This window comes from Engystomops pustulosus, chromosome 5 (genome assembly GCF_040894005.1).
Source record: "Engystomops pustulosus chromosome 5, aEngPut4.maternal, whole genome shotgun sequence".
Lineage (NCBI taxonomy): Eukaryota > Metazoa > Chordata > Amphibia > Anura > Leptodactylidae > Engystomops > Engystomops pustulosus.
The window spans coordinates 87,033,735-87,057,746 of record NC_092415.1 but is presented as its reverse complement, the minus strand read 5'-3'; the positions used below and the strand labels follow the sequence as shown (position 1 = coordinate 87,057,746).

Below are 24,012 nucleotides of genomic sequence, written 5' to 3'. Positions count from 1 at the left end.
GTTAATAAGGATCCATTAAAAAACATGCTGAGGCAAACTGGTGGTGTGAAAAACTGACAATAGCAGCAATTTTTGCCTGGTTCAAGTGCGGATAGCCTTGAGGGCTTACACTGGGGGCACCTGTGATTACAGACCAATAGTGGATGCTGAGCTGGCAGTGTTATGCTTCACTTTTTAAGATAAACAGAGTTGACTCAGAAAAAATAAAACCCAACGTCAATTACCACAAAATAAGTTTTACTGTGTATACAGCCTCCTTTCATAGAGATAAATTCAATTTTGAGACTTAGTCCTTCTTTTGTTTCTTCCGTTTTTTTCGTTCAGCTGCAATGTTCGTCTTCTCGTGTACCACCTGGTCCACGCTTTGCAGTTCTGTGCTAGTTTCCTCTGCTTGCTCCTTAGGGACCTTTCTTTTCTTCTTGGGACACGCAGATTCTTTTTCTGAAAAACCAAACAAGGTTTATAACCAATGAGTAAACTGTATATAATCAGGTATGACTGGTCCGTAGAACGGTAGGTGCTCTAAACCTCACATACATCAGGATAATATTAGAAGGTGTGTAACACAGCCCCTCATTCATTTACAGGGCCCATTATGTTACAAGAGCATCTGGGAAAAAGAGAATTATTCTCACCGTTAATTCGGTTTCCATTAGTCCACCATGACGGCCCCAACTGGAGGATGACCCTTGACCTCTGTAGGGACAGGAAGCAGAGAGGTTAAATACCCCACCCCGGCATCCGTACACCAGTGGCTACCAAATAACTACACCGGCCTTGGATGCAACCCATTTATTGTATGTTATCAATTCACACATAACAAATAGGCAATTTTAACTTAATCAAAATACAGGGTGGGAAATATATATGGGCCGTCATGGTGGACTAATGGAAACCGAATTAACGGTGAGAATAATTCTCTTTTTCCATAGCGTCCCCCATGACGGCCCCAACTGGAGATGTACCAGATTACATAGTTAGGGGGGGACAACAGCTTGTAAGACCTTCCTTCCGAAGGTTAGGTCTCTAGCACTTTGGACATCTAGCCTATAGTGTTTAGCAAAAGTCAGGTGAGTAGACCAGGTGGCTGCTCTACATATGTCCTCTAGAGAGGCCCCACGTTTTTCCGCCCAAGAGGCTGCCACCCCTCTGGTCGAGTGGGCCCTAATAGTCCCTGAAATGTCCAGGTTGTTGGCATCATAAGCTTCTTTGATGACCGTTCTGATCCACCTGGCGATGGATGCTTTTGAAGCTTTTCTGCCTTTGTTTTTTCCCCTAAATTGTAGGAGAATGTTGTCGTCCTTTCTCCAGGATTTGGTCTCTTCGAGATAATGTAGCAGGCATCTTCTGACATCCAATGTATGCCACTCCCGTTCTTTGGTATGCTTTGGGTTCTGGCAGAAGGAAGGTAGAACAATCTCTTGATTACGATGAAAAGATGATGCTACTTTAGGTGTGAAGGTTTTATCTAACATTAGCACAATTTTATCCTCACACAGTCTAAGATATGGTTCTTTAATTGATAAACTCTGGATTTCCCCTACACGCCTAGCTGTTGTTATGGCTATGAGAAAGGAAATTTTCAGAGTTAATTCTCTGAGTTTAACCGTCTCGAGAGGTTCAAATGGTATTTTTGTGAGGTAATCTAGTACTAACGAAAGATCCCAGTTTGGGATATTTTGCTTTATATGTGGTCTTAGTCTAGCAGTAGCTTTGACAAACCTTTGGATCCATCTGTTTTCTGCTAATGAGGTGTCGAAAAAGGCACTGAGGGCTGAAATCTGGACTTTTAAAGAACTCGTTTTTAGGCCCTTGTCGAATCCCGCCTGCAGGAAGTCTAGCACCTGTGAAATATTAGGGGATAGTTGGTTAGGAGGAGTCCTACCACAAAAGGATACAAATTTACCCCATATTCTTGAATAGATCTTGTGGGTGACTGGTTTGCGGCTTGCTTTAAGTGTAGAAATTACCTCGCTTGACAGTCCTTTGGCAATCAGCAACATCCTTTCAGGATCCACGCCGAGAGCTGGAGAGCCTGTGGATTTGGATGGTACACTGGACCCTGGAATAGGAGATTGTTTACTGGTTCCAGCCTGACAGGTTCTTCTAATGCCATCTTCCCTAGCCACGGAAACCAGTTCCTCTTTGGCCACCAGGGAACAACGAGAATAACTTTCGCTTGGTCTTCTCTGATCTTTTGAACAACTCTCGCTATGAGAGGTATAGGAGGAAAAGCATACATTAGAGGCCCACTCCAAGTTTGACTGAAGGCATCCCTCTGGCCAAACGGAGTATTTGGTTCCAGAGAGAAGAAATGGGGAACCTTGGTATTTTTGCTGGAGGCAAAGAGATCTGTCACTGGTTGTCCCCATTTTTGTGTGAGATGTAGAAAGATGTTCTCGTTCAAGCACCATTCGTTGTGGTCTATAGTCTGACGACTCAGATAGTCCGCTATTAAATTCTTTTCCCCCTTTAGATGGGTGGCTGAGAGAGAGCAGATGTTTGCTTCTGCCCAAGCAAATATTTTGTCTGAGAGACTGAGGAGATCTGGGTTCCTGGTACCCCCCTGATGACGGAGATACGCCACTGTGGTGGTGTTGTCTGAGTAAATTCTTATATGACTCTCCTTCAGGCTTTGAGTGCTGGCTCTTAAAGTCTCCAGGACAGCTCTTAATTCTCGAAAGTTCGAGGAACGGGATCTGATTGTCGATGGCCATAGCCCCTGAATGGGTCGCCCTGCTATGTCTGCTCCCCAACCTGACTGACTTGCGTCCGTCTGAATGTTTATCACTGGCCAGGGATGCCATGACACTCCTCTTTCCAGGTTTGAAGTATTTGTCCACCACTCCAGGGATTGCTTGACTGCTATCGATATCTGGACTTTCTGATTCAAGTGTTGGGGATTTTTGTCCCAGGAGGTCAAAACCCAGTTTTGAAGGGCTCTGGTGTGACTTTGACTCCACTGTACGCTTTGAATGGAGGATGTCATAAGCCCCAGTATCCTCATGGCTTCCCTTATTGTGCAATGATTCCTTTTTTGAAACGTCATAATCTGTTGTCTCAGTCTTGCTGCTTTTTCTGGTGGCAAAAAGGACATCTGCTGGATCGAATCCAACAATGTTCCTAGAAACACGACTTTTGTATTTGGGACTAGTCTGGATTTTTCCAGATTTATCATCCATCCTAACTGTTGTAGGATTGTCCTTGTAATATCTCGGTGGCGTATTAGCTCCTGTTCTGAACCGGCCACCACTAGCAGATCGTCCAGGTAGGGGATGACTAGTATCCCTTTTTGCCTCAGATAAGCTATCACCTCGACCATGATCTTTGTGAATGTCCTTGGGGCTGAAGAAATCCCAAAGGGCAGTGCCTTGTACTGGTAGTGGACCTCTTCTCCCCAAGGCGATCGAACTGCAAATCTGAGGAACTTCTGAGATTTTGGATGTATCGGCACATGGTAATATGCATCTCTCAGGTCTATTGTACACATAAACGCTCCTTGTTGTATCAGGACGACAGCCGAGCTCACGGTTTCCATCTTGAATTTTCGATAGAGTATATGGCTGTTTAATCTTTTTAGATTGCAAATCATTCTGAAGGCACCGTTCGGTTTTTTTATTAAGAAGAGGTGGGAGTAGTGTCCCTCTCTTAACTGTTTTTGAGCTACCGGGATGATGACGTCCAGTCGAATTAGTTTTTGTATCTCCAACCATAATGAGTCTGAGAGATTTTCTGAGGGCTGCTTGGTCAGAACAAATTTTCTGGGAGGAAGAGAAGTCAATTCTAAATGGTAACCTTCCCGAAGAATACTTAGTATCCAGGGGTTTGATGTTATTTGAGTCCATTGAGAGTGGAACTTTAACAGTCTTCCCCCCACCCTGGCGTCATTGTTTTCTATAAGCCGGGGCAGAGTTGCTGGCACTGAGTAGGAAGCCTCTTCCTTTCCCTCCTTTAGGGTAGCTCCATCTACCTTGCTTGCCTTTCCCTCTAAAGGGCTGTTTTCTGTCCTTAGCGTCCCGAAAGGGCTGTTTCCTGGGGTTACTCCTGGACTCCGGGAACCCCTTTTTCCTATCCGCCGCCTTCTCCAAAAGCGTGTCGAGTTCCGAACCGAAAAGATATTCCCCCTCGAATGGAATTCCACATAACTTTGATTTTGACCTGAAATCACCGGTCCATTGGCGAAGCCAGAGTGACCTTCTAACCGAATTTGACAGTGCCCCTTCCTTGGCACTTATCCTTACTCCCTCCGCTGAGGCATCTGCAATGAAGGCTGTAGCTGCTTTTAAGGTGGAGAATGTGCCCAATAACATTTCTCTTGGAGTGCCGTCTCTAACATGACCTTCCAATTCTGAAATCCAATGAAACAGAGTGCGCGCCATGGACGTCGTAGTAATATTAGATTTTAGATTCAACATGGCACATTCCCATGTCTTTTTTAGAAGGCTGTCCGCCTTCCTATCCAGAGGATCCCTTAGCTGAATTGCATCCTCGAATGGAAGATCCGTCTTTTTAGTCATTTTGGTGACTTGAACATCGACTTTGGGGGTAGAGTTCCAAATTTTTGCTTCTGTTTCATCAAAGGAGAGACGGTTTTTAAACTCTCTAGAAATGGAGATTCTACTCTCCGGTTCTCTCCATTCTTCAAGTATCAGCTCCTTAAGAGTGTTACTTATGGGAAACACTCGCCTCTTCTTAACCTTAAGGAGTCCAAATAACTCATCTTGAATGGATTTAGTTTCCTCTATCTCCTCGATCTTGAGGGTATCCCTCATAGCCTTTAGAAGTGGTTCCAGATCTTCTGAAGCTAGTAAATATCTAGATTCCATTTTACATGCTGAATTGGATGGTCCTGGCTCCATATCAATAGATTCCTTGGTCCCTTCCGAGTCCGATGCGGAGTCTGACATGGATTCCATAACTCGTTGTCTTTTATGCAGAGGCTCTTGAGGTATAAGAGCTGTTATAGATGAGGCTATAGATGTTTTAACCTCATCCCTTATAAAACTGCGCATTTCATCCACAAAAGAAGACCTCTCTTCTCTGAGTAGGTTATCCACACAGGTTTTACAGACTGGTTTTTTGTAGTCTGCAGGGAGCTTTTCTGAGCACATGTTGCACTTCCTTGAAGCGGCTCTTTTCGCGCTCGACTGATCTTTAGCTCTCCCTTTATCCTTCTCCTTTTCCCTGGGCTCCTACCAAGGAGAAGGAGAAGTAATTAGTCCTTAACCGGACCCTATGTGATAATACAGGGATATGAGGGTGACCCACCACCCTATCCCTAATTAACCCTACTTACAGGGTTCAAGGATAAGAGATCCAGACTCGCAGCCTCCATGCCATGCGTCTCCATATTCCCAATTGTGGGACCACAGGTATCAGTAAGCCTAAACATTTTAACAGAAAGTGAAATAAATTCTGCTATTAACCAATTGGAATACAAATAAAGGAGTACCTGAGGTATCTTGAAATGAGGGATATACTGCACAGGTCCCTAAGAGAGACACACACATGTATATAGGCCTGGATCTGGATAAGACACATATGAGGCAACAAAACAGCATGTAACCGACCTTGATGGCTGGAAATGCCTAGAATAGCGTCCGATCTCAGGGTATGCTTGAGTCAGGGCTAAAGGAGCGACTGTTAGACCTCAGATCAACATGACTATCTCGCTTTTGAATCTTACCGCTCCACGCTCCTGTTTCCGGGCCGCGCCATCGTGACGTCACATCCGGTCCCGTCATTTCCGGCGGAAGTCGTCACCAGAGTCGGACGGCAGCCGGTTCCACGTGACTTCTGCGATGGACACGCTCCGGGTGTCCTTAGCTGCGCAGAGCTGCGGGCAGAGCCGGAGAAAATGGCGTCTCTGCTTGTGGCAGAGGAAAGGACCGAAGTCCGATCGAGGCCGAGACCGCCTTAGGGTAAGGGACGACTCCCTGCGCCACTTAGGTCCCCCCTCACCGTCCCAACCGCTGGGGATGAGGAGAGACTTCTCTCTACCACCTGCCCTGTGTAGGGACAGGAAGCCACTGGTGTACGGATGCCGGGGTGGGGTATTTAACCTCTCTGCTTCCTGTCCCTACAGAGGTCAAGGGTCATCCTCCAGTTGGGGCCGTCATGGGGGACGCTATGGAAACACAGAGTACAAAATATATTAACATTTGGAGAGAATCTATTCATGGACCTTGGAAACAAAGGGAGGGTTAAAAAAACAAACAAAAAACACACAACTAAATACTCAGCTTACCAGACGAGACTTCAGGGCCTGACTTTTCCGTTTTGCTGTCATCATTGACTCCACAATGCCATACTGCAAGACAAGTTAGCCTGGCTGATGTGCTAACTTCACAAAGCAGTGTGGGTGCAGTGGTCACCTATTAAAACACACACATCATTTTAAGGCCTCGTGCACACAACGTTTTTCATGGCTGTGAACAGGCCACAGTTTGTGCAGTTCTACTTTGCACTGGTCTAATGCACAGCACATTAATACATCTCCCACAATGACTCAATTCTCTCAGAAACCAGGGAGATTCTGGACTGCGACTCAGATCCTTGCTGGCTTTATGCAGCTGGCTGATAAGAATTATACCCATTATTTTTTCAACCTATGATAGTCACGTATAGACCATCTCTACCCATCTATAGTTACTCTGTGCTGCATCTATTGAAGAAATCATATTCCCAGATTGAATTGAAATGGGGTCTAATACTTTGGCCTCATTGCTTGTGTTAGGGAGTTTAGCTTTCCCACAAGGGATAATTCTTCAATTTAGAATATGGTGGGATGGGAGTAGGTATGTAAACAATGCAGCTGGGGAGAAAAGCAAAAAAACTGAATCAAAGGCTGCTGCAGGCTGCAAGAGAGTTGGCATTTAAGAGAAAATAACATTAGGAGATAATGCTCCCATGTCATTTTAATCCACAGGAATAGCCCCATGAGGATAAATCTGACACTTTTCACCATAATCTCAGGGTAGGGAGCTGTAGTCCCTTCTATTCTCCTTCAATTCTCCAGGATGTATGAAATATGACAATTTATTATTGAAAATTTCATACTCTACTAGAAATTCTCCTGAAAACTGGCAGAGGAGCATTACCACCATTCTGGGAAAATGTTAGTGCGACCTCTGCACCCCCTTACATTGATTTATAGTACATGGTCTAACAATGTAAACTCAGTTTTTTCTTTCTCACCTTATTTAAATCTAGTTTCCACAACTTAGCATAACCGTCACTCGATGAAGACGCAATAACAGGAGATCCCTTATACTCAAGAGAATAAAGACTTTTTACCCTGTTAAAAGTAAAAAAAAAAAATAGGTTTAAGAAGAACACATGTTTATAGGTAAAAGGTAAAAGAGAAAAAAACAAGCTTACCTGGTTTCGTGAGCTTTAAACTCACACAAGAATTTTTGGGAGTTTGGGTCATATATCCTGATGAGGTCATCATCTCCAGCCACGGCTAGAAGGGTATCCTGATGGTTAAAAGTTAGAGACAAGTTACACTTACATTTCTCATCCTTACTGAATGTATCTTATAACATCATAGCTTAATTACCGTATATACTCGAGTATAACACCAGGTACCGAGTATAAGCCGAGGGCGGGACCACTGTAGGTTCTCTTATTGTTTTGTAGCTTTGGGTCTTTGCGTTTGGCCAGCACACACAAGGACGTCAGCCCCTTGCGAGCTGAGAAGCGAAACGACCCAAAGAACCCGTATAGGAACAGGAGCATCGGAAGCAAGAAGAGGACCTCGGCTTATACTCAAGTATATACGGTAATAAAAACTGCTTCAATCCAAGCGTCACTATGCCAAAAGATCCAGGGCCTGTGCAAGACACTTGTCCTGCCCCTACAGATTTTAATGGCTGCCGTTCTCAGCGCAGTGAGCACACTGTGCATCATTGAGTGGGGCGGCCTTGCCACAAAGAATAAGACTTGTCCTATACTTTGCCTGATATGCTGTTCGCCCGCTTTTCTGCCTATGGAGGGAGGAGAGGTGACAATCATTCACCTTTCCTCCTCTTGTCGCTGTGGTCGCCCAGGATAGTTTATTCTAATAAAAACTTTTTTTTTTTTTTTTAAATCTTACTGTACCACATTTATGCCCGTGTGCCAAAAATACTACTGACCCAGCAGAACTGGTTTATTTTACGCCAGAAAACTAGGACAAAACTAGGGAGGTGCAAAGTACGACTAGACAGTCTTATACTACGACATATTTATCAATCAGCATCAGACTCCTAAACCTTGTGCAGAATAAGACCGTCTTACCTTAGGACACTTTTCATAAATGTTGTGTGCATCAATTAAAATTTGTGCATATAAAGTCTGGGTATTAAATTCCAGTTTGTTCACACAAGATAATGGCAAGCAATAAATAATAGAACATTGCTGGCATAAGCGAAAGGATAATGGCAATTTCTAATGATATATTCATGCATAATTAATAAATCATAGTGTAAATACAACAAAACATGATGTATCAGAACTCCATTCATCTCAGGAGACAAGTAATTACACCCCCCCACACACACACCAAAATGGATGTACCTCCTATTACAGCCTGTTCTATTAGAACAGTGATGGCAAACCTTTTAGTGACCGAGTGCCCAAACTACAACTAAGACCCACTTATTTATCGCAAAGTGCCAACATAGAAATGTAATTTGTGATTTATACTCCCTTCTCTGTCACAACTTTCATTGATACCAGCCCCTGAGGACACCAATAAAGCAGAAAATAGAAGAAATTTGGATGATCATTGTAGCTTTCCTCCAGGGTGCCATAAACAGGAAGAATTGTCAGTGCCGGAGCAGGAGCTACAATGATTATCCAGATCTGCCCCCTCCACTCATCCATTAGTCCCTGGTAGAGTTCCCACATTAAAATAACTCTGTGCACAGCACAGTCATAACAGCAAAAAAACTTAATAACTAACATTCACCGAATGTCTACTTTATGCCTCCATGGTTTTTTACGCATACTCTTATTTCTGTAGGATGTTATGGGGCTTTGAACGTTAGGTGCAATTTTTCCCATTTTCATAAAAAAGCAAAATCCTGCTATTGAGGGACCTGCTCAGGTTTCAAGTCACTTTGAGAGGCCTAAATAAAAGTAAAAACCCATAAATTACCCCATAATAGAAACTACACCCCTCAACGTACGTAAAACAACTTTTATGAAGTTTAAAGTAAATTTTTTTTGGCTAAATGAATGTGTTTTTCAAAAAAATGGACAAATTCTCAGTGGATAATATACCAAAACGCTCCACAAAATTTGATACCCAATCCCTCCCTCATAACAATACCCCATATGTGGTGGTAACCTGCTGTATGGGCAAACACCAGGGCATTGAGGAGGGAGCTGCGCCATTCAGAACAGATTATGCATTGTCACTTTTTATTGGCTATACAATCTTTATTTTTTTGGCAATTTGGACATTAAAGGGCTCATTTTTTGCGACATGAGATGCACTTTACAAATACTTCATTTTAGTGGGTCATTAGCTTATTCATAAGATTTTATTAACTCTTGAATGTATGGGTGAAAACAAAAATTGTCAATTTTGGTTTCCTTTTTTTTGTATCTTTTGGGGGTCATACACCATACACTAAAAATATTATATTATCTTTATTCTACAGATCACTATGATTACGGTGATACCTCATTTATATAGTTTTTCATTTATTTTTACAATTTTACTGGAAAAAACGAATATAGAGGAAATCTCATTTGTTTTTGCATCGCCATCTTTTCGGAGACATAACTTTAATATGTCGTTTTTTGGGCGATTTTGTGTTTTTTTTTTTTAACTTAATTACATGTGTATAGGGAATGTTTGTGTTTAGGGGACTTTAACCTTAATTCTTTTTATTAAAAAATGTTTTTATTTAATGTTTTTAACTGTTTTAATTCACTTTTACAGGTTAGCTTGAACAAGCGATCCACTGATCACTTGTCCAAGCTATTCTTCACCTTACACAGTGTAATACAGATGTACAGATGCTGCGCATGCTCAGTGTGTTACAGCCAGGTCCTGCCAGAATGCAGGACCCGGTTCCAGGATCGGGGCTGCGATCGGGACCACGGACCCCCGGTAAGCGCTGCGTCAGATTCTTGCTGACCGCGCCGTGTTAGGGGTTACCACCCACGATCGGAGAAATCTCCGATTGCAGGTGTTAGAGGCGGGTGTCGGCTATAATATATAGCTGACACCCGCAGCTTCTGGCCCCGTTCAGGAGCCGGGGCCAGAAGTTTGACGTAATAGTACTGCATTTTGCGAGAACACACCTCTCGCAATGCAGTACTATTACGTCAAATGTCGGGAAGGGGTTAAGCAGACCCTTCATGATTTCTCTGTGCTAGGAGATGCTGTGTGCTGACAATGGGAAAATGATTATCAGGGTTTAGCTACACTCTTATTTAGCTTCTTAACGTTCTACTAGTATCGGACACATAGAGAGATGAGATCCACGAGATGGATATAGAACACAATGGGGCAGATTTACTTGCCTGGTCCATTCGCGATCCAGCGGCGCGTTCTCTGCGGTGGATTCGGGTCCGGCCAGGATTCACTAAGGCAGTTCCTCCGACGTCCACCATGTGGCGCTGCTGCGCTGAAGTTCCCCGAGGCCCGCTGGAATGCACTCAAGTTCACCGGCCTATTCCGCGACACTTTTTTTTTTTTAATTCAGCGGTTTTTCCGAATCCGTCGGGTTTTCATTTGGCCACGCCCCCCGATTTCCATTGCGTGCATGCCGGCGCCGATGCGCCACAATCCGATCGCGTGCGGCAAAATCCCAGGGCAATACAGGGAAAACTAACTCACCTACAACACACGTTGGCAGCTTTGTTATGCATCTTATCTTATCTGATTTGTCTTCATTGGAATACCCCTATAACCCGTTAAGGACACAACTATTTTGTGACAATGCAGAGGTTAAATTTATGAAAAATTTGCCCCAAAAATTCTAAATGATCTGCTTTCTCAGACATAAATAATTTAGGTGGTAAAACTTAAGGAGCATTTCCCACATCTCTGCTTTCATCATTTTTAACACGTCCTATTTTAATACATTAGTTTACAAATTGATCTGTGAATTTCCTTATTTTTAAAGAAATTTTGTAACATACATTTTTGTTTTAAATGAGATTTGAAATATATAATTTTAGAAACCTATTACCCCATTTTCAAAAAGTACACCCCTCATACTATTAGAAACATTTTTAATCAGTCATTGAAACAAATGAAGTTGAAATTTAGACTTGTCTAATTTTGTCAGTAATTCATTTAGTCAGTGTTTTGTCAGCACAGGCAGTCCCCAGGTTACATACAAGATAGGTTTGTTCTTAAGTTGAATTTGTATGCAAGTTGGAACTGTATATTTTATCATTCTAATCCCAGCCAGAACTGTTTTGGTCTTTTGACAATTGGATTTGAAAAATGTTGGGTTGTCATAAGAATCAGGATTAACAATAAAGCTTCATTACAGACACCTGTGATAACTGTTACAGCTGATCATTGTAGCCTAGGACTAAAGCACAATAAATTAACAATATCCAGAGGTCCGTTTTTAACTAGGGGTCGTACGTAAGTCGAGTGTTCTTAAGAAGGGGACCTCCTGTAATTCATTTAGCCCTAAAATGTATACATTAGCAAATTCGCCCGTTTTACCCTACAGGATTTGCCGTTTTTAGCACACCTTCTATATTTTTTTTCTAATTTTTTTCTCAGGTTTCACTCAAAATTAGTAATCCGTAATGTTGGTACAAAAAAAAAAAAAAAAAAGCCATCTTCCAAACGGCTTACGCAAATCGTGAGGGGAGGGGCTTGAGGACCGCAAGTATTACACAGGTAGCTTTGAGCTGACATCCCATGTTTTCTGGTTCGGCTCCGGGGAGGAGATAAGTTACACTACCTGTACGACATGGAGTATTAAGGGGTAAACAAAAGCTCATGTATTTTCTATAATGATTATGACAAGGTCGATGTGAGAAGTTAAAATATCTTAAAAATAGTCAATATACCCATCTATATTCGATGCTCCCCTGCATTTGAATGGAGAGTAGCTGTGCATTAAAAGGCATCTGTCCATTTGTGAGAAGGAAGAGGTCAGTGTACCCCAGTTTTTGAAATGGGTGCAGTTCCTAGAATTGTCAGAGGTGGGACCTGCATCTGTATGAATCCTGGTTTACAGCAAGACAAATTCTACTTTCTAGTGGAAACATTTATTCTTCTGTGTCATGTACAATACTGGGAAAACCTTCCAAATGCGAAGACATTGACAAAAATGCAGTTGTGTGATTTCTTACAGGCTACGGTTTACTAATTTTACAGTGTAGTCCCCTTTATTCTTTGGCCAAATAAAAAAATACATCTGCATTTAGCCAATATTACAGAATATGTTTCGTGGGTAAAAAGTGGGCAAGCAACAGGCTACACTTGTGAATTACTTACAGTAATGAATCGTATTGAAGAGATCCTCGTTTTATTCTTGATTGTTCCAGTAACTGATGCAGTTTCAAGCTCGTATACATCCACCTTGTCATGTATCACTACGACATATTTCTCTCCGCTAGGAGACCATTGAACAATATGGGCAACTGTAAGAGACAGATGAGTCATATTTTACCTAACAATCTAGAATATAATGCATTCAAAGCAGCAGCCTCAAAACCAATGACCTATTCTAAGGTTTTATTTTCGCTTTTACGAAACTTTAGAAGTAAAGTTTTCCCATCATATGGACATACACCATCACCGTATTTTCCTACAACACTGAGGATACCATTCTTGTGATTTCTACAGATCCCTACAACCAGACATTAATAAATGTCATATAATGAAAAACGCGCTTCAAACAAAAGAAAGCGAGTTCTAGAAGCCTCTAGAGGCAGTTAGGCTGATAAATACATATTAGATGTGGATTCAAGTGATTTTATTGATCCTCTATACTTCATATAAGAAAACAAGTTTAAATAGATGGAGAAAGCTGTTTGAAGTTGACCTGCTATAAAAACCCACATCTTGTTCAAGAAAATGAGTTGCAATACCAAAGACTGCCTCTATACAATGCACAGGGTTTGGTAGACTGAAGTAACCACAGCATCCAGGTCAAACAACTGATCAGCAGGCGTTTTGTCTCATAAAAGGGAATCTGTCAACAGTTTTGACCCTACAAAGCTGGTCCGTACGATCTGTGTAATCATGCCTGTGTCGTTTGTGAAAAATGTAAATGCTTTTTTTTTTTTTTTTTTTACAGTCCTGCTGCTACTAATAGCACACACAGTACCCAACACCATCTGCTGCTATATATAGTCAAAACTACCGAAAGACTCCTTAGACATCATCCACAGGCTTAGGTGTCTAAGAGATAAAAATAAAGAGCAGCACTGCAAGAGACAACCACAGAATAGCAGAATTATTCTATTTTCTTGTATAAAAGGTGGTAGCAGCACTATTTAAGTATAAACAATGCACAGCTCATCCTAATGTGCGTGGACTTTTTTATTTCTGGGGTAATGATACAATTCTCCGAATTTTGCTGTCTACTTGACCATGACAGGAAGCATTTGAATGCAGTAGTATGGTCAAGTATGGGAGGCCGCTCCATTGAATATGGGGAAGAGGAGATATATCAGAACTTGTACACAAGGTTTTTTTGGGTATACAGGTCCCAAAATAGTCAAATTGCATCTGTTTTACAAAACCTCCATGGTAAGTTGGCATGCAGGGTTGGGAAGGGGGCCAGGCAGTGTTGGATGGCATTGGCATAGAATAGCACCGCCACACACAAACCAACAAATACATCTAGAGCAGTGATTTTCAACCAGTGTGCCGCGACACATGGTCGGGTGTGCCGCGGGGAAAGTTCCCCAAACTATGGTGCTCCCTGTGTTTTGTTTCCCAGCAATGCGCAGTCACGGCTTCTTACAATGTAGGAGCCGTGTACACTAACACATGCGCAATCTTTAAACCTCGCGCGACAAAATGACGTCACCGAGGCCGGCGCATCATCCTGAGAGCGAAGAGACTCTCGCATTTGCCCAGCTCCAAGGTAATGCCCGCCAATAATGCTGACTATATGAGCTTTTGCCTGAGTATATGAACTGTTGGCAGAATACTCAGCATATGAGCTGGTACTTTTAGTACTCCAGCAGTATACTGCATATAACAATGAGAAATATAAAATGAGAAATACTATAGTCATGAGGCTGGAGTACTACAAGTACCAGCTCATATGCTGAGTATATGAGCTGGTACTTGTCCTCTGGCCTCATGGCCATAGTACTTCTCATTGTACCCCTTTATATTGCAGTATATGAGCCACATAATAATCAGCACCATATACTAAAAAGAGGGAGAAACTGAGAACTGTTGAGGAAGAGCTTCGTGTGCGTCTTTCCACCATTCCTGCCAGGATATCCCTTTTGTGTTTATCGAAACAGGCCCAGGTTTCACACTGAGTGAGTAAAATAAATTTAGAATCTATATTATTAACTATATGTATAATATGACTGTTTTAATGTCATTTTGTGTTATTTTGGTTGGTGGTGTGCCCCAGGATTTTCTAAGTATAAAAAGTGTGCCGCGGCTCGAAAGAGGTTGAAAATCACTGATCTAGAGGATGAAGATTCTAAATATATCTGGTGCAGTGGGCTGACATCACGCGCTGGTGCACCTTTACATAATAAATCCCCTCTAATGTCTAGGAGGCACAGATTAAAATAAATGAGAATAATTAATTGTACAGACTTACTTTGTTTTATATTTTTAATGAATGCAGAACGACCTTCCACAAGGTTCCAGGTTCTAGAGAAAAGAGCACATAGATTAATTGCATGGCCAATGTTTCACATTTGAAGGAAACCTACCAATTAGAAAAGGATCAATGTAAACTAAGCACACTCATATTTAGCTGTTGGTAACCTGAAGCAGGCGCTTCTCTTTACAATCCCAAAACCTTGTAGTTTCTTCAGAAAACAGCTTTTTCATCTATGCAAATTAGGACCGGGCGCTCCTGTGCACATCACACAGGGCACTATTCTGCTTATAATTTATTTACACCTCCTATTCTATCCCACCCCCTCACAGTTTCCAAGAGGTCTGCTTCAATCCTGCCTCCTCTGCTTCCCGAGAGCCAGTGGATGGAAGCGGAGAAGGTGGTGTGAATAAATCATAACAAGAGGGACGAGCGCCTGTGTGATGAGTCTTATTTGCATAGAGTAAAAAGCAGTTTTCTGAAGAAACAACACGGTTTTGTGAAGATAAAGAGAAGCGCCTGCAAAAGGTCTAACAGCTAAATGTGAGTTTGCTTGGTTTCAACTGATCTTTTCAAAGTAGTAGATTTCGTTTAAGCATCATCAGGACACTTACTTATAGATCCAGGCACTGTGACTGTGGTATTCTTGTAATATTTATTACCCATGGCCTTCTTCTAAAGTAAACTTTTAAAATTATTCCAATTAAGCTACCCAATTTTAAAAGTTGATTATAGAAGGAAGGAGGCCAAGGATAACACATATAAGAAGATTCCCAGTGTCATGTTGTCTGGAGCCATGATTAAAGTGTCCCTAGTTTATAATGATCAATGATGGAATATTTCTTTCAATTCCCCCTCGAAACATTGCTGAATACTTAGAATTAAAAGAGAGAATATTAAAAACAAAAATTTAACGTATATACTTGTGTATAAGCCGAGTTTTTCAGCATAAAAAATGTGCTGAAAATCCTCAACTCTGCTTATACACAAGTCAATACAGCCAGCCCAGTGCAGGTCCTCTTCCGTCTTCGGTAACATCCTGCAGGGTGCCGCCATGTTTTTCTCCTGGCCATCGCATAGTATGACGTCAGCAGCGGCCATGTCATACTATGCACCTGCCGACCAGGAAGAACATAGCCACGCCCTGCAGTATGTTACCAAAGACAGAAGAGGAGCCGTGCGGACATCAGGGCCACCAGAGGGTGAGTATATAGATTTAAGGCGGGGCTGGCTGTACACTACTGGGTGTGTCTGTGATCAATGCATTTCCCATCCTCGGCTTATACTCTAGTCAATAGGTTTTCCCAGTTTTTGGTGGCAAAATTAGGGGTCTCGGCTTATACTCGGGTCAGCTTATACGTTATGTAAAAGAGCACTGTGCTCAAACTCTCCAAGGGACTGTAAAGGCAATCTGGAAACTAAACAAATTGAGAGTGGTACATGATTTTGCTAATTTTTCAGTAGTTTTATTTTTTTCTTTAAGGTGGATAACTTCTTTAAAGTGCAACTGTCGTTTGAGATAATTTTATATAATAGTATGTTTGCCTGTGTGTGCGTTTCTGAGTTTGGGTGAACATTTTTCTATAAACAGAAATAAAAATAAGTCCAGTCTTCAGCCTGATAGACAGATAAGCCTTGACAATGGAGAAGTAAAGTCGTTACTAAGGGGCACTTTACAGCCCGTTTTATTACAAACTAAGCAGAAATGACAATCCTGGTATTGAATCGTTTCGATGTATTGCACAACTTAATTATGGAGATATTGTATTATTAACAGGTTAAGCATGGGGGACCACAAATATTTTGCAAATCTAATTTTGGGACCGCTTATGTGTTTGGAAACTGCACTTACCTTAAGCTTTTATCTGTGCCAACGGATAATGCTAGTTTTCCAGATGGATGGATTGAAAGAGACAAAACATGACCCCTGCAGAGAAATAAATATTATCTTACTTGTATATGATCTATAGGCAAGTCCTCCATCTCCAACACTTAAAACTACAGTAAATGAGTATGTACCCATTCATAAAAAGAAATAAAAAATAAACATCCTAATTCTGACTTACTTGTGAGCTCTAAAAGTCTGCTGGCATTCCCACTTTTTCGTGTTCCACACACACATCAATCCATCTTCAGCCCCACTTAACAAATGGGTATTGCCAAAAAACTCCAAGCATGTAATGCTACCTGGTGGAAATATAAATGTGCAAGTGGTTCCAGCAAAGGTGTACAAGTTATGTTTACCACATAAAACTAAAGCATCACATTTGGACAATATGCAATTCATACACTAAATGCTGCAACCCAATAAATACCCCAGAAAAATAACCCCACTAAAAACGCCAACAAGATAAGGCTAGTCTCAAACTGGGGCAGATTTAAGCCAGCAGCATATTACAAATTGATATTCATGCAGAATCTCTGCTGGGTAATACAGTATAGTATTATTACATTGTGTGAGATATTCACAATCTCATATACATTTTTACTGTGTGAAAATTTAACACATGGGTTATATTTTTTTTTGTGCGCCTGCGTATGATGAAATCCCCATACCTCCGGATACATCAAGAGGCGTAGGCCTGCTAATGTATCTGTCAGGGTGGCTTTGAAGCATATATTTACACACAAGTTAGAAATATGTTGCAGCCTATAAAACTTTCACATGGCTGCGAGTGCGCAGTTGTGAGGAGAAACCCCCCCCCTCCCCCCCCAAAGCAATCTGCCACAAAGAGGATTATAATCGCATTGCCTGGTGGTTCGCAAGGCATTGCAATTATTTCAGAACTTCCATGTTAATAAAAAATTTTTAAAATACTGTCTACTAAAATGCCTAGCTGCCAAAATAAATGGAAAACTGTAATGGGATTCAAGGGTGTTTCATAATCAACAATAGAGCTTTTGTTAGCAGTTCATAAACGTTGACTGACATGAGCGTCCCAGATGTGTTGCCAGATTGGCTGCCAAACAGTTAAGCAAGTTGACGCTGGCTGACTAGCCATGGCTGCGATTGCCAAGGGGCATCAATTTGCTGGATTGGCTGTTCGGCAATATGGCCGGGATGCATCCGAATGGAAAGCTACTGTAAAGCACTGCATGTCTTATCTAAATGATGGACAACACAACTGATGCCCAACCGATTATAAGTTTTTGTAAGCAGTTTACCCATTATGGGCAAACTAAGCTCCCATCTATTGCCATAAGACCCTGAGGCCTGCACACCTGATAAATGGATTTAACTCTTGACCTATTCCATTAGTTTCTTTTGATTTTTTTTTTCCAATGACTTTACAGCATTTTTAGGCCTAGTTAACATCTGTGTTATGTCGGCAGTTATTGTAAGCCAAAGCCAGAAGTGGTTGGACACCAAGAACAGGTTCAAGTCTTTCCAGCGACTACAGAGGTAAAGTATATTGGAAATATTTGGACCTGTTCTGAGTGTTTGACCACTCCTGGTTTTGGCTCAGAAAAACTGATGAAAGTAACTGTGGACCTAACGGAGAAGTGAACTAGAAGTAAAATGTTTAAAATTTAATAAAACCTCAGACCAGTCTACTACATAAGCACGTCAACCCCCGGCTTGTTTTCCTTCCTGAAAGACGCTGCTATATGAGATTGTGGGAAACTAATACGCTTGGGCCATCACAAGCTGCTGCTATCCCAGAACATAACTAGAGCTAGACTTTCAAATACAGCTATTTATTCATCAATTATATACACAATTTAACCACAGCAGCTGCACAGACTATTACTGGGCAACAATTGCTGAAAAAAACCACACCTATAATTGGCTTATGCACAGTGGATTTTCCATAAGTGGCTAGGCTATTAAAAATGTATCACTCCAGGATATAAGGACACAAACAATAACTCGTAATGGAACCAGGAATAAAGAGCTCATTCCATGAATTCTTTAAAGTAAGACTATTGGAAATTAAGTTACACTATTTGGATCACAGCAGATTTTTCTTGCTGCTTACTTCTGTTTAGGTTAAGTTTAAAGGTGACAAGAAATCTATGGCAATTTACAGTACAATATAGGAAGAAGAGACTTTAATATCCCCATTCACAGGTACCGAGTTGTAAAAGAGAGCAAAAAAAAAAAAAAAAAAAATCAGGGAATGCAGCATTCAAAACTTATGAGGACGTCTTTAGAACAGGACGTCTGGGAAGGGCAATGAAGAATAGAACGTCATCGTCTGCATTTACTTACTGCATAAAATGTGCTTTTTAACAGAGGCGGCTTCTCACAGATCAAACTATTTATTATGACCATTGATAACATTAGTAGGTTTTACTCAGATCAGTTTTAAAAGATAAAGGCGCACCTATGCACCCATAATACTTGAGTGTATTGAAAGTCTATGGAATCTGTGGATTCATTTTCTAGGTACTACACATAATATTTACTGAGGGACAATTGGGGACTGGTGGAGAATTGGACTAAGAGGACAGAATCACACAGCGCGGTGGATCCCTACTCCATCGTGATACTTGATGACGATAGTGCTGGAAGTTTGTTCTATCGGCAGAGTAAATAGGAGTGGAGAGACGCCCGCGGTATCCACTTTATTCCCGCATGTCCGCAATCAGATGCTGACCACACAAGTGCCAGAATCACCCGTTCGGTCTGTGAGGATACAGGGAGGCGGAGCCAAGGAACAATGTTGAGGAGGGATGGAATTTTTAATGCATAATAAAGGAAGATGTGTCGTTAGTGGAGGAGGCATACTTGCTTTGAGCAAGGATGACCACACCCACAGGACCAGGGACGCAAACAGGCAGGGAGCCAAGTAAATTTTTATATTCCAAAACTTTGACCCAAGTCATGCAGTGTAAGGGCAATGGTACCAAATATTAACCCTAAAAATTCTCTTGTTATTCTGGCATGTAGCAAATATAAATTCCATTCTTCTACTCCTAGTAAAATTATTAAAATGACAGGCACCAAAAAGCCAAGCAAATTATGGAATAGCGAGACACCTGTTCAGGAACAAAAATAAAATATTCTTTGAGATGCGTTGTGGCCTCCATGGGTGAGCTATCACTGCACGCATTCTCCATTAATGCAGTGGTAACATACCATTGTGATGTAGTAAGGCACCATGTTCAACCTTCTTCTTCATATCATAGATCTGAATTGTTTCATCTTTGCTTCCAGTTGCTACAAATCTGTTATTTACAGCTACCACGGATAAAGAGGCTGTATGTGAATGATTGGTGAAATCTGCCGTGGCTGTCCATTGCTGTAAAGAGAAAGAAGATAAAACATGCTCACCAATTTAGAACAGTGTAAAATATGGATTTCCTTCCAAATGAGCCGGATAAAAAAAAAAATCCACAGAATCAGCGGAAAAGGCTACAGGGAATAAGTCTCCTCCCTCATCTCAGCCTGTTGTCCAACCCAACACATTCTCTTTGACCTGTCAGTGATCTAACAATATTCTCATCTTTAATTTGATCCTCCCACATAAGATTTTTCCCAAGCTGCATCGATTTTCTTGAATACCTTGGACTATTAGGCTAATATCCAACTAAAGCTTCAGATGTGCCCTTGATACGCATCTTTTCAGGCAGTTCCATCACATTCCCTTACTGCATGGAACTTCAACTCTACAGTCCTATTCTCCTTGGACTCTGTATATAAGATGATGGCTGAAAGCCCGCAGTCTGTGACACCTGTGACAGGGTGGGAGGGGAGAGTTTGCAGGATCTAATCTGATCTCTGTATCTGGTCAGACTAAGGCTACATTCACACTACCGTATGGAGGACGTATATACAGCCGATATACGTCCTCCATAGACGGCAATGGGCGCACGGCATGCTACGGGAGTGGTACGGAGCAGCACACGTGCGGCACTGTACCGCTCCGTACCCGGGAAAAAGATAGGACCTGTCCTATCTTTACCCGTAGTACGGCGCCGTGCGCCATAACTTCCTATGGAGAGGGGCGGGGGTGAGCTGCGCTCACCTCCTCCTCTCCCCGTGCACTGCCGTTGCCCGCTACGGTACGGGCTGTCAACGGCAGTGTGAATATAGCCTTAGGCTACATTCACACGACCGTATGATTTCTCCAGTCCCGTATTTACAGGCCGTATGAGCCTGTATATACGTGACGTTTTTTATCCGTATGCAGCACGTATGTAATCCGTATTTTATACGTGCCCATAGACTTCTAGGGCATACATAACTGAAATACGGGAGAAAATAGGACATGCTCTATATTTTTACGGTACGGTACACTACAGTGTCACAAACGGCAATATAAATGGTTGGACGTATGAGTCTGGCCGTATGTAACCGGTAAAAAAAAACGGTATGGATACGGCTGTTTTCATACATCCATGTGAATGTAGCCTTACTGTGCTGTATTCACTTTGCTGTGCTTAGAATACATCAGTTACAATTATTTTCTGTTTAATATATGGAAAACTAAGAAAATAATTTTTCAAAAGAAAAAAAAAAAAAAAAAGATGGTGGCTGATGACTGGTTCATAAAGCATAATGTATTTAATCTATTTATTCTTATCCCTTATAAACCTGGCGGTGACCCTATGGCATGCATACCATTAAGGGAATGCACAGCCCTCTATGTCGGCACGTACGCTGTTGCTGCCGAATTAATATTGGAGCTGAGGCTCCAGAGTGAGGCTCCAATGCTTGTCCAAAGCTTGTTTCAACAGTATTGGTGTTCATAGGACACCAATACAGGCAGTCCATGCGTTACTTACAAGATGTTGGTCTATAAGTCAGGTGTCCTTAAGTCAGAGACCACCAGTACTGTTGAAAGCTGTGGCAGAACAGGGCAAAATAAGTCAGCTCCCTGCTCGGACACAGACAGCACAGGAGGTCTGCATCCCAAAGCCAACAACTTGATGAAGTGACGTCACCGCATCTCTGCAGTATTTCCTTGAAAGGGCATCTAACACCAGGATGAAGGACTATATACAAATGAAACTGAGGGGCTCCAGGCTCCATTAGCACATATGGAGCTAGGAGCCCCTCTGGCTTATATGCATACAGTCCTTCATCCTGGTGGTAGATGCCTTTAACCCTTTAAGGACCTCGCCTCACCCTTTTTTGGTTTTTTTAATTTTTATTTTTCACTCCCCACAATCAAATCTATAACTTTTTTTTTTTTTTTTTTTTACACATAAAGAGCTCTATGATCTGTGACAGCTCAAAATGCAGTGAAATTGGTGAAAAGGGCATTTACAGCATTTTCTTGTGGGCTTGGAATTTACGGTTTTCTCTAGGCGCATCAAATGTCATGTCTACTTTATTCTTTGGGTCGGTGCGATCAAGGGGATACAAAATTTATTTAGGTTTTATAATGTTTTCATACATTTCCAAAAATTAAAAACTTGTGTAGAATATATATTTTGTTTAAAATTTTTTTGCCATCTTCTATAACTTCTTTACACTTCGGTGTACAGAGTCGTGGGTGGTAATTCTTTTGCAACTTTTGATGAAGTTTTCAATGCTATCATTTTTAGGACTGTATGACCTTTTGATCACTTTTTGATTTTTTTTAATATATTTAAAAATGGCAAAAAAAAGTGCCATTTTCGACTTTGGGCGCTATTTTCTGTTACAGGGTTAAATGCAGTGAAAAACGTATTATATTTTGATAGAACGGGCATTTTTCAGATGCGGCGATAACTAATGTGTTAGCGATTTTTAGATTTTTACAGTTTATTTATATTTATATCAGTTCTAGGGAAAGTGGGGTGATTTGAATTTTTAGGGGTTTTTTATTATACATTTTTTTTTAAAAAAAAAACGTTTTAATTTTTACTTTACTTTACTATTTTTCCAGACTCCCTAAGGTACTTTAACCATAGGTTGTCCGATTGATCCTACCATATACCAGTATGGCAGTATATGGGGATATTCCTCCACATTCATCACAATGTGCAAATCGCACATTGTAATCAATGGATTGAAACGAGACAGCCTCGAGTGTCAGGGCAACGGATCGCCGCTCCCCGATGACGTCTCCAACACCATCTTTTGGAAGCCGCCGGCAGCTTACCGGAAGCCAGTATTTTTCGGACTACAAGGCGCACCAGAGTATAAGACGCACCATCAATAAATGCCTAGGTTCACATATAAGGCGCACTGGACTATAAGGGGCACCTGATTATAAGGAGAATGGCCAGCAGGTGGCAGACCTGTGCACAGTTCAAGGCAACTGTTGTCTGTCAGTACGGTTCATATATAAGGCGCATTGGACTATAAGGCGCACCTTTGATTTCTGAGAAAATCAAAGGAATTTTTTTGAGCGCCTTATAAGTATTTTTCTTTTGTTTGAATGCCGCTCACTGGTTGTGGATACTGCACGTATATACAGCAGCATACGGTGCATTTTATACGTTCCCATTGACTTATATGGGCCCTATGGGATGGAAATAGAGTGGAAAATAGAACATGCTCGCTTACGGTACGGTGGACAATACAGCCATGTACAAGGATGGCCGTATTGCCCACTGGAATGCATGGGGCCGTATTTCGGACGTATATACAGAAGTTTTTATACGGCCATATGCCTAATTTTTTTTTTAAATTTGTATGGGGACAATAGTTCTATATATATATATATATATATATGTACCCCACGTCCTGTAAGGTACTACAGAATATTATAATCTATATAAAGATTGACCCTACACACAAACAGCGCCTTTATAGCAACCAGGTTTTCAGAATAGATGCATTTATTTTTTACATATTATATCTTAATAAAAATAGAGACACGCAGCCTATGTAGTATCTCTCTACATGGTCTGTAGCAGTGTCCACGGGCTGCTTCTGGTCCTTCAGTGGGAGAACATATATAAGAGAATGGTTACTGATACAGATATTTTACATGCAGCTTCCAGGGCTCCTTGTGCTGATAGCCCGGACACGTACAGATCTGACACCACCGGTGATGGAAGATGAAATACACAACATACAAACCTCCTCTCCCGGGGTCACTCGATAACCAAACAGGATCTGCTCATAGCAGCCGCACAGTAACTCGATGCGATCATCCATGCTGCTTCTACAGTAACATGTGCATCCAAAACAGCGGCGCTTCCGCCCCGGGGGCCCTGCAGCTGAAATCTAGGTGTCCATGGAGAAGCCTGTGCAGGACAAATAAAGTAACTTCACATACAGCCAGTAGTGTATGCATGAGGAAAGCGCCGTCTACGTCTGCTTCGACAGCATGTGACTTTTTATTTTTACCATTCATGG

The 24,012-nt window shown here is 41.6% G+C and overlaps 1 protein-coding gene across 1 annotated transcript; it reads right to left on the bottom strand.

Moving 5' to 3' along the window:
• Nucleotides 1–216: 216 nt before the first annotated feature.
• PAK1IP1 (PAK1 interacting protein 1) lies at nucleotides 217–24,012 on the bottom strand. Its single transcript, XM_072152579.1, has 10 exons — nucleotides 23,734–24,012; nucleotides 19,855–20,017; nucleotides 16,838–16,958; nucleotides 16,624–16,698; nucleotides 14,769–14,821; nucleotides 12,467–12,612; nucleotides 7,381–7,478; nucleotides 7,198–7,297; nucleotides 6,248–6,374; nucleotides 217–441 (listed from the first exon to the last, which is right to left on the bottom strand). Exons 1-10 carry the CDS (start codon nucleotides 23,809–23,811, stop codon nucleotides 287–289), a joined length of 1,116 nt encoding a protein of 371 aa, XP_072008680.1. The 5' UTR covers nucleotides 23,812–24,012; the 3' UTR covers nucleotides 217–286.

Coding starts and splice junctions, on each gene's coding strand:
- PAK1IP1 (XM_072152579.1), bottom strand. CDS start 23,811: ATGGATGATCGCATCGAGTTACTGTGCGGCTGCTATGAGCAGATCCTG. Junction 20,018..23,733: donor GAGTGACCCCGGGAGAGGAG/GTTTGTATGTTG, acceptor TTCTCTTTACAG/CAATGGACAGCCACGGCAGA. Junction 16,699..16,837: donor CAGACTTTTAGAGCTCACAA/GTAAGTCAGAAT, acceptor ATTTCTCTGCAG/GGGTCATGTTTTGTCTCTTT.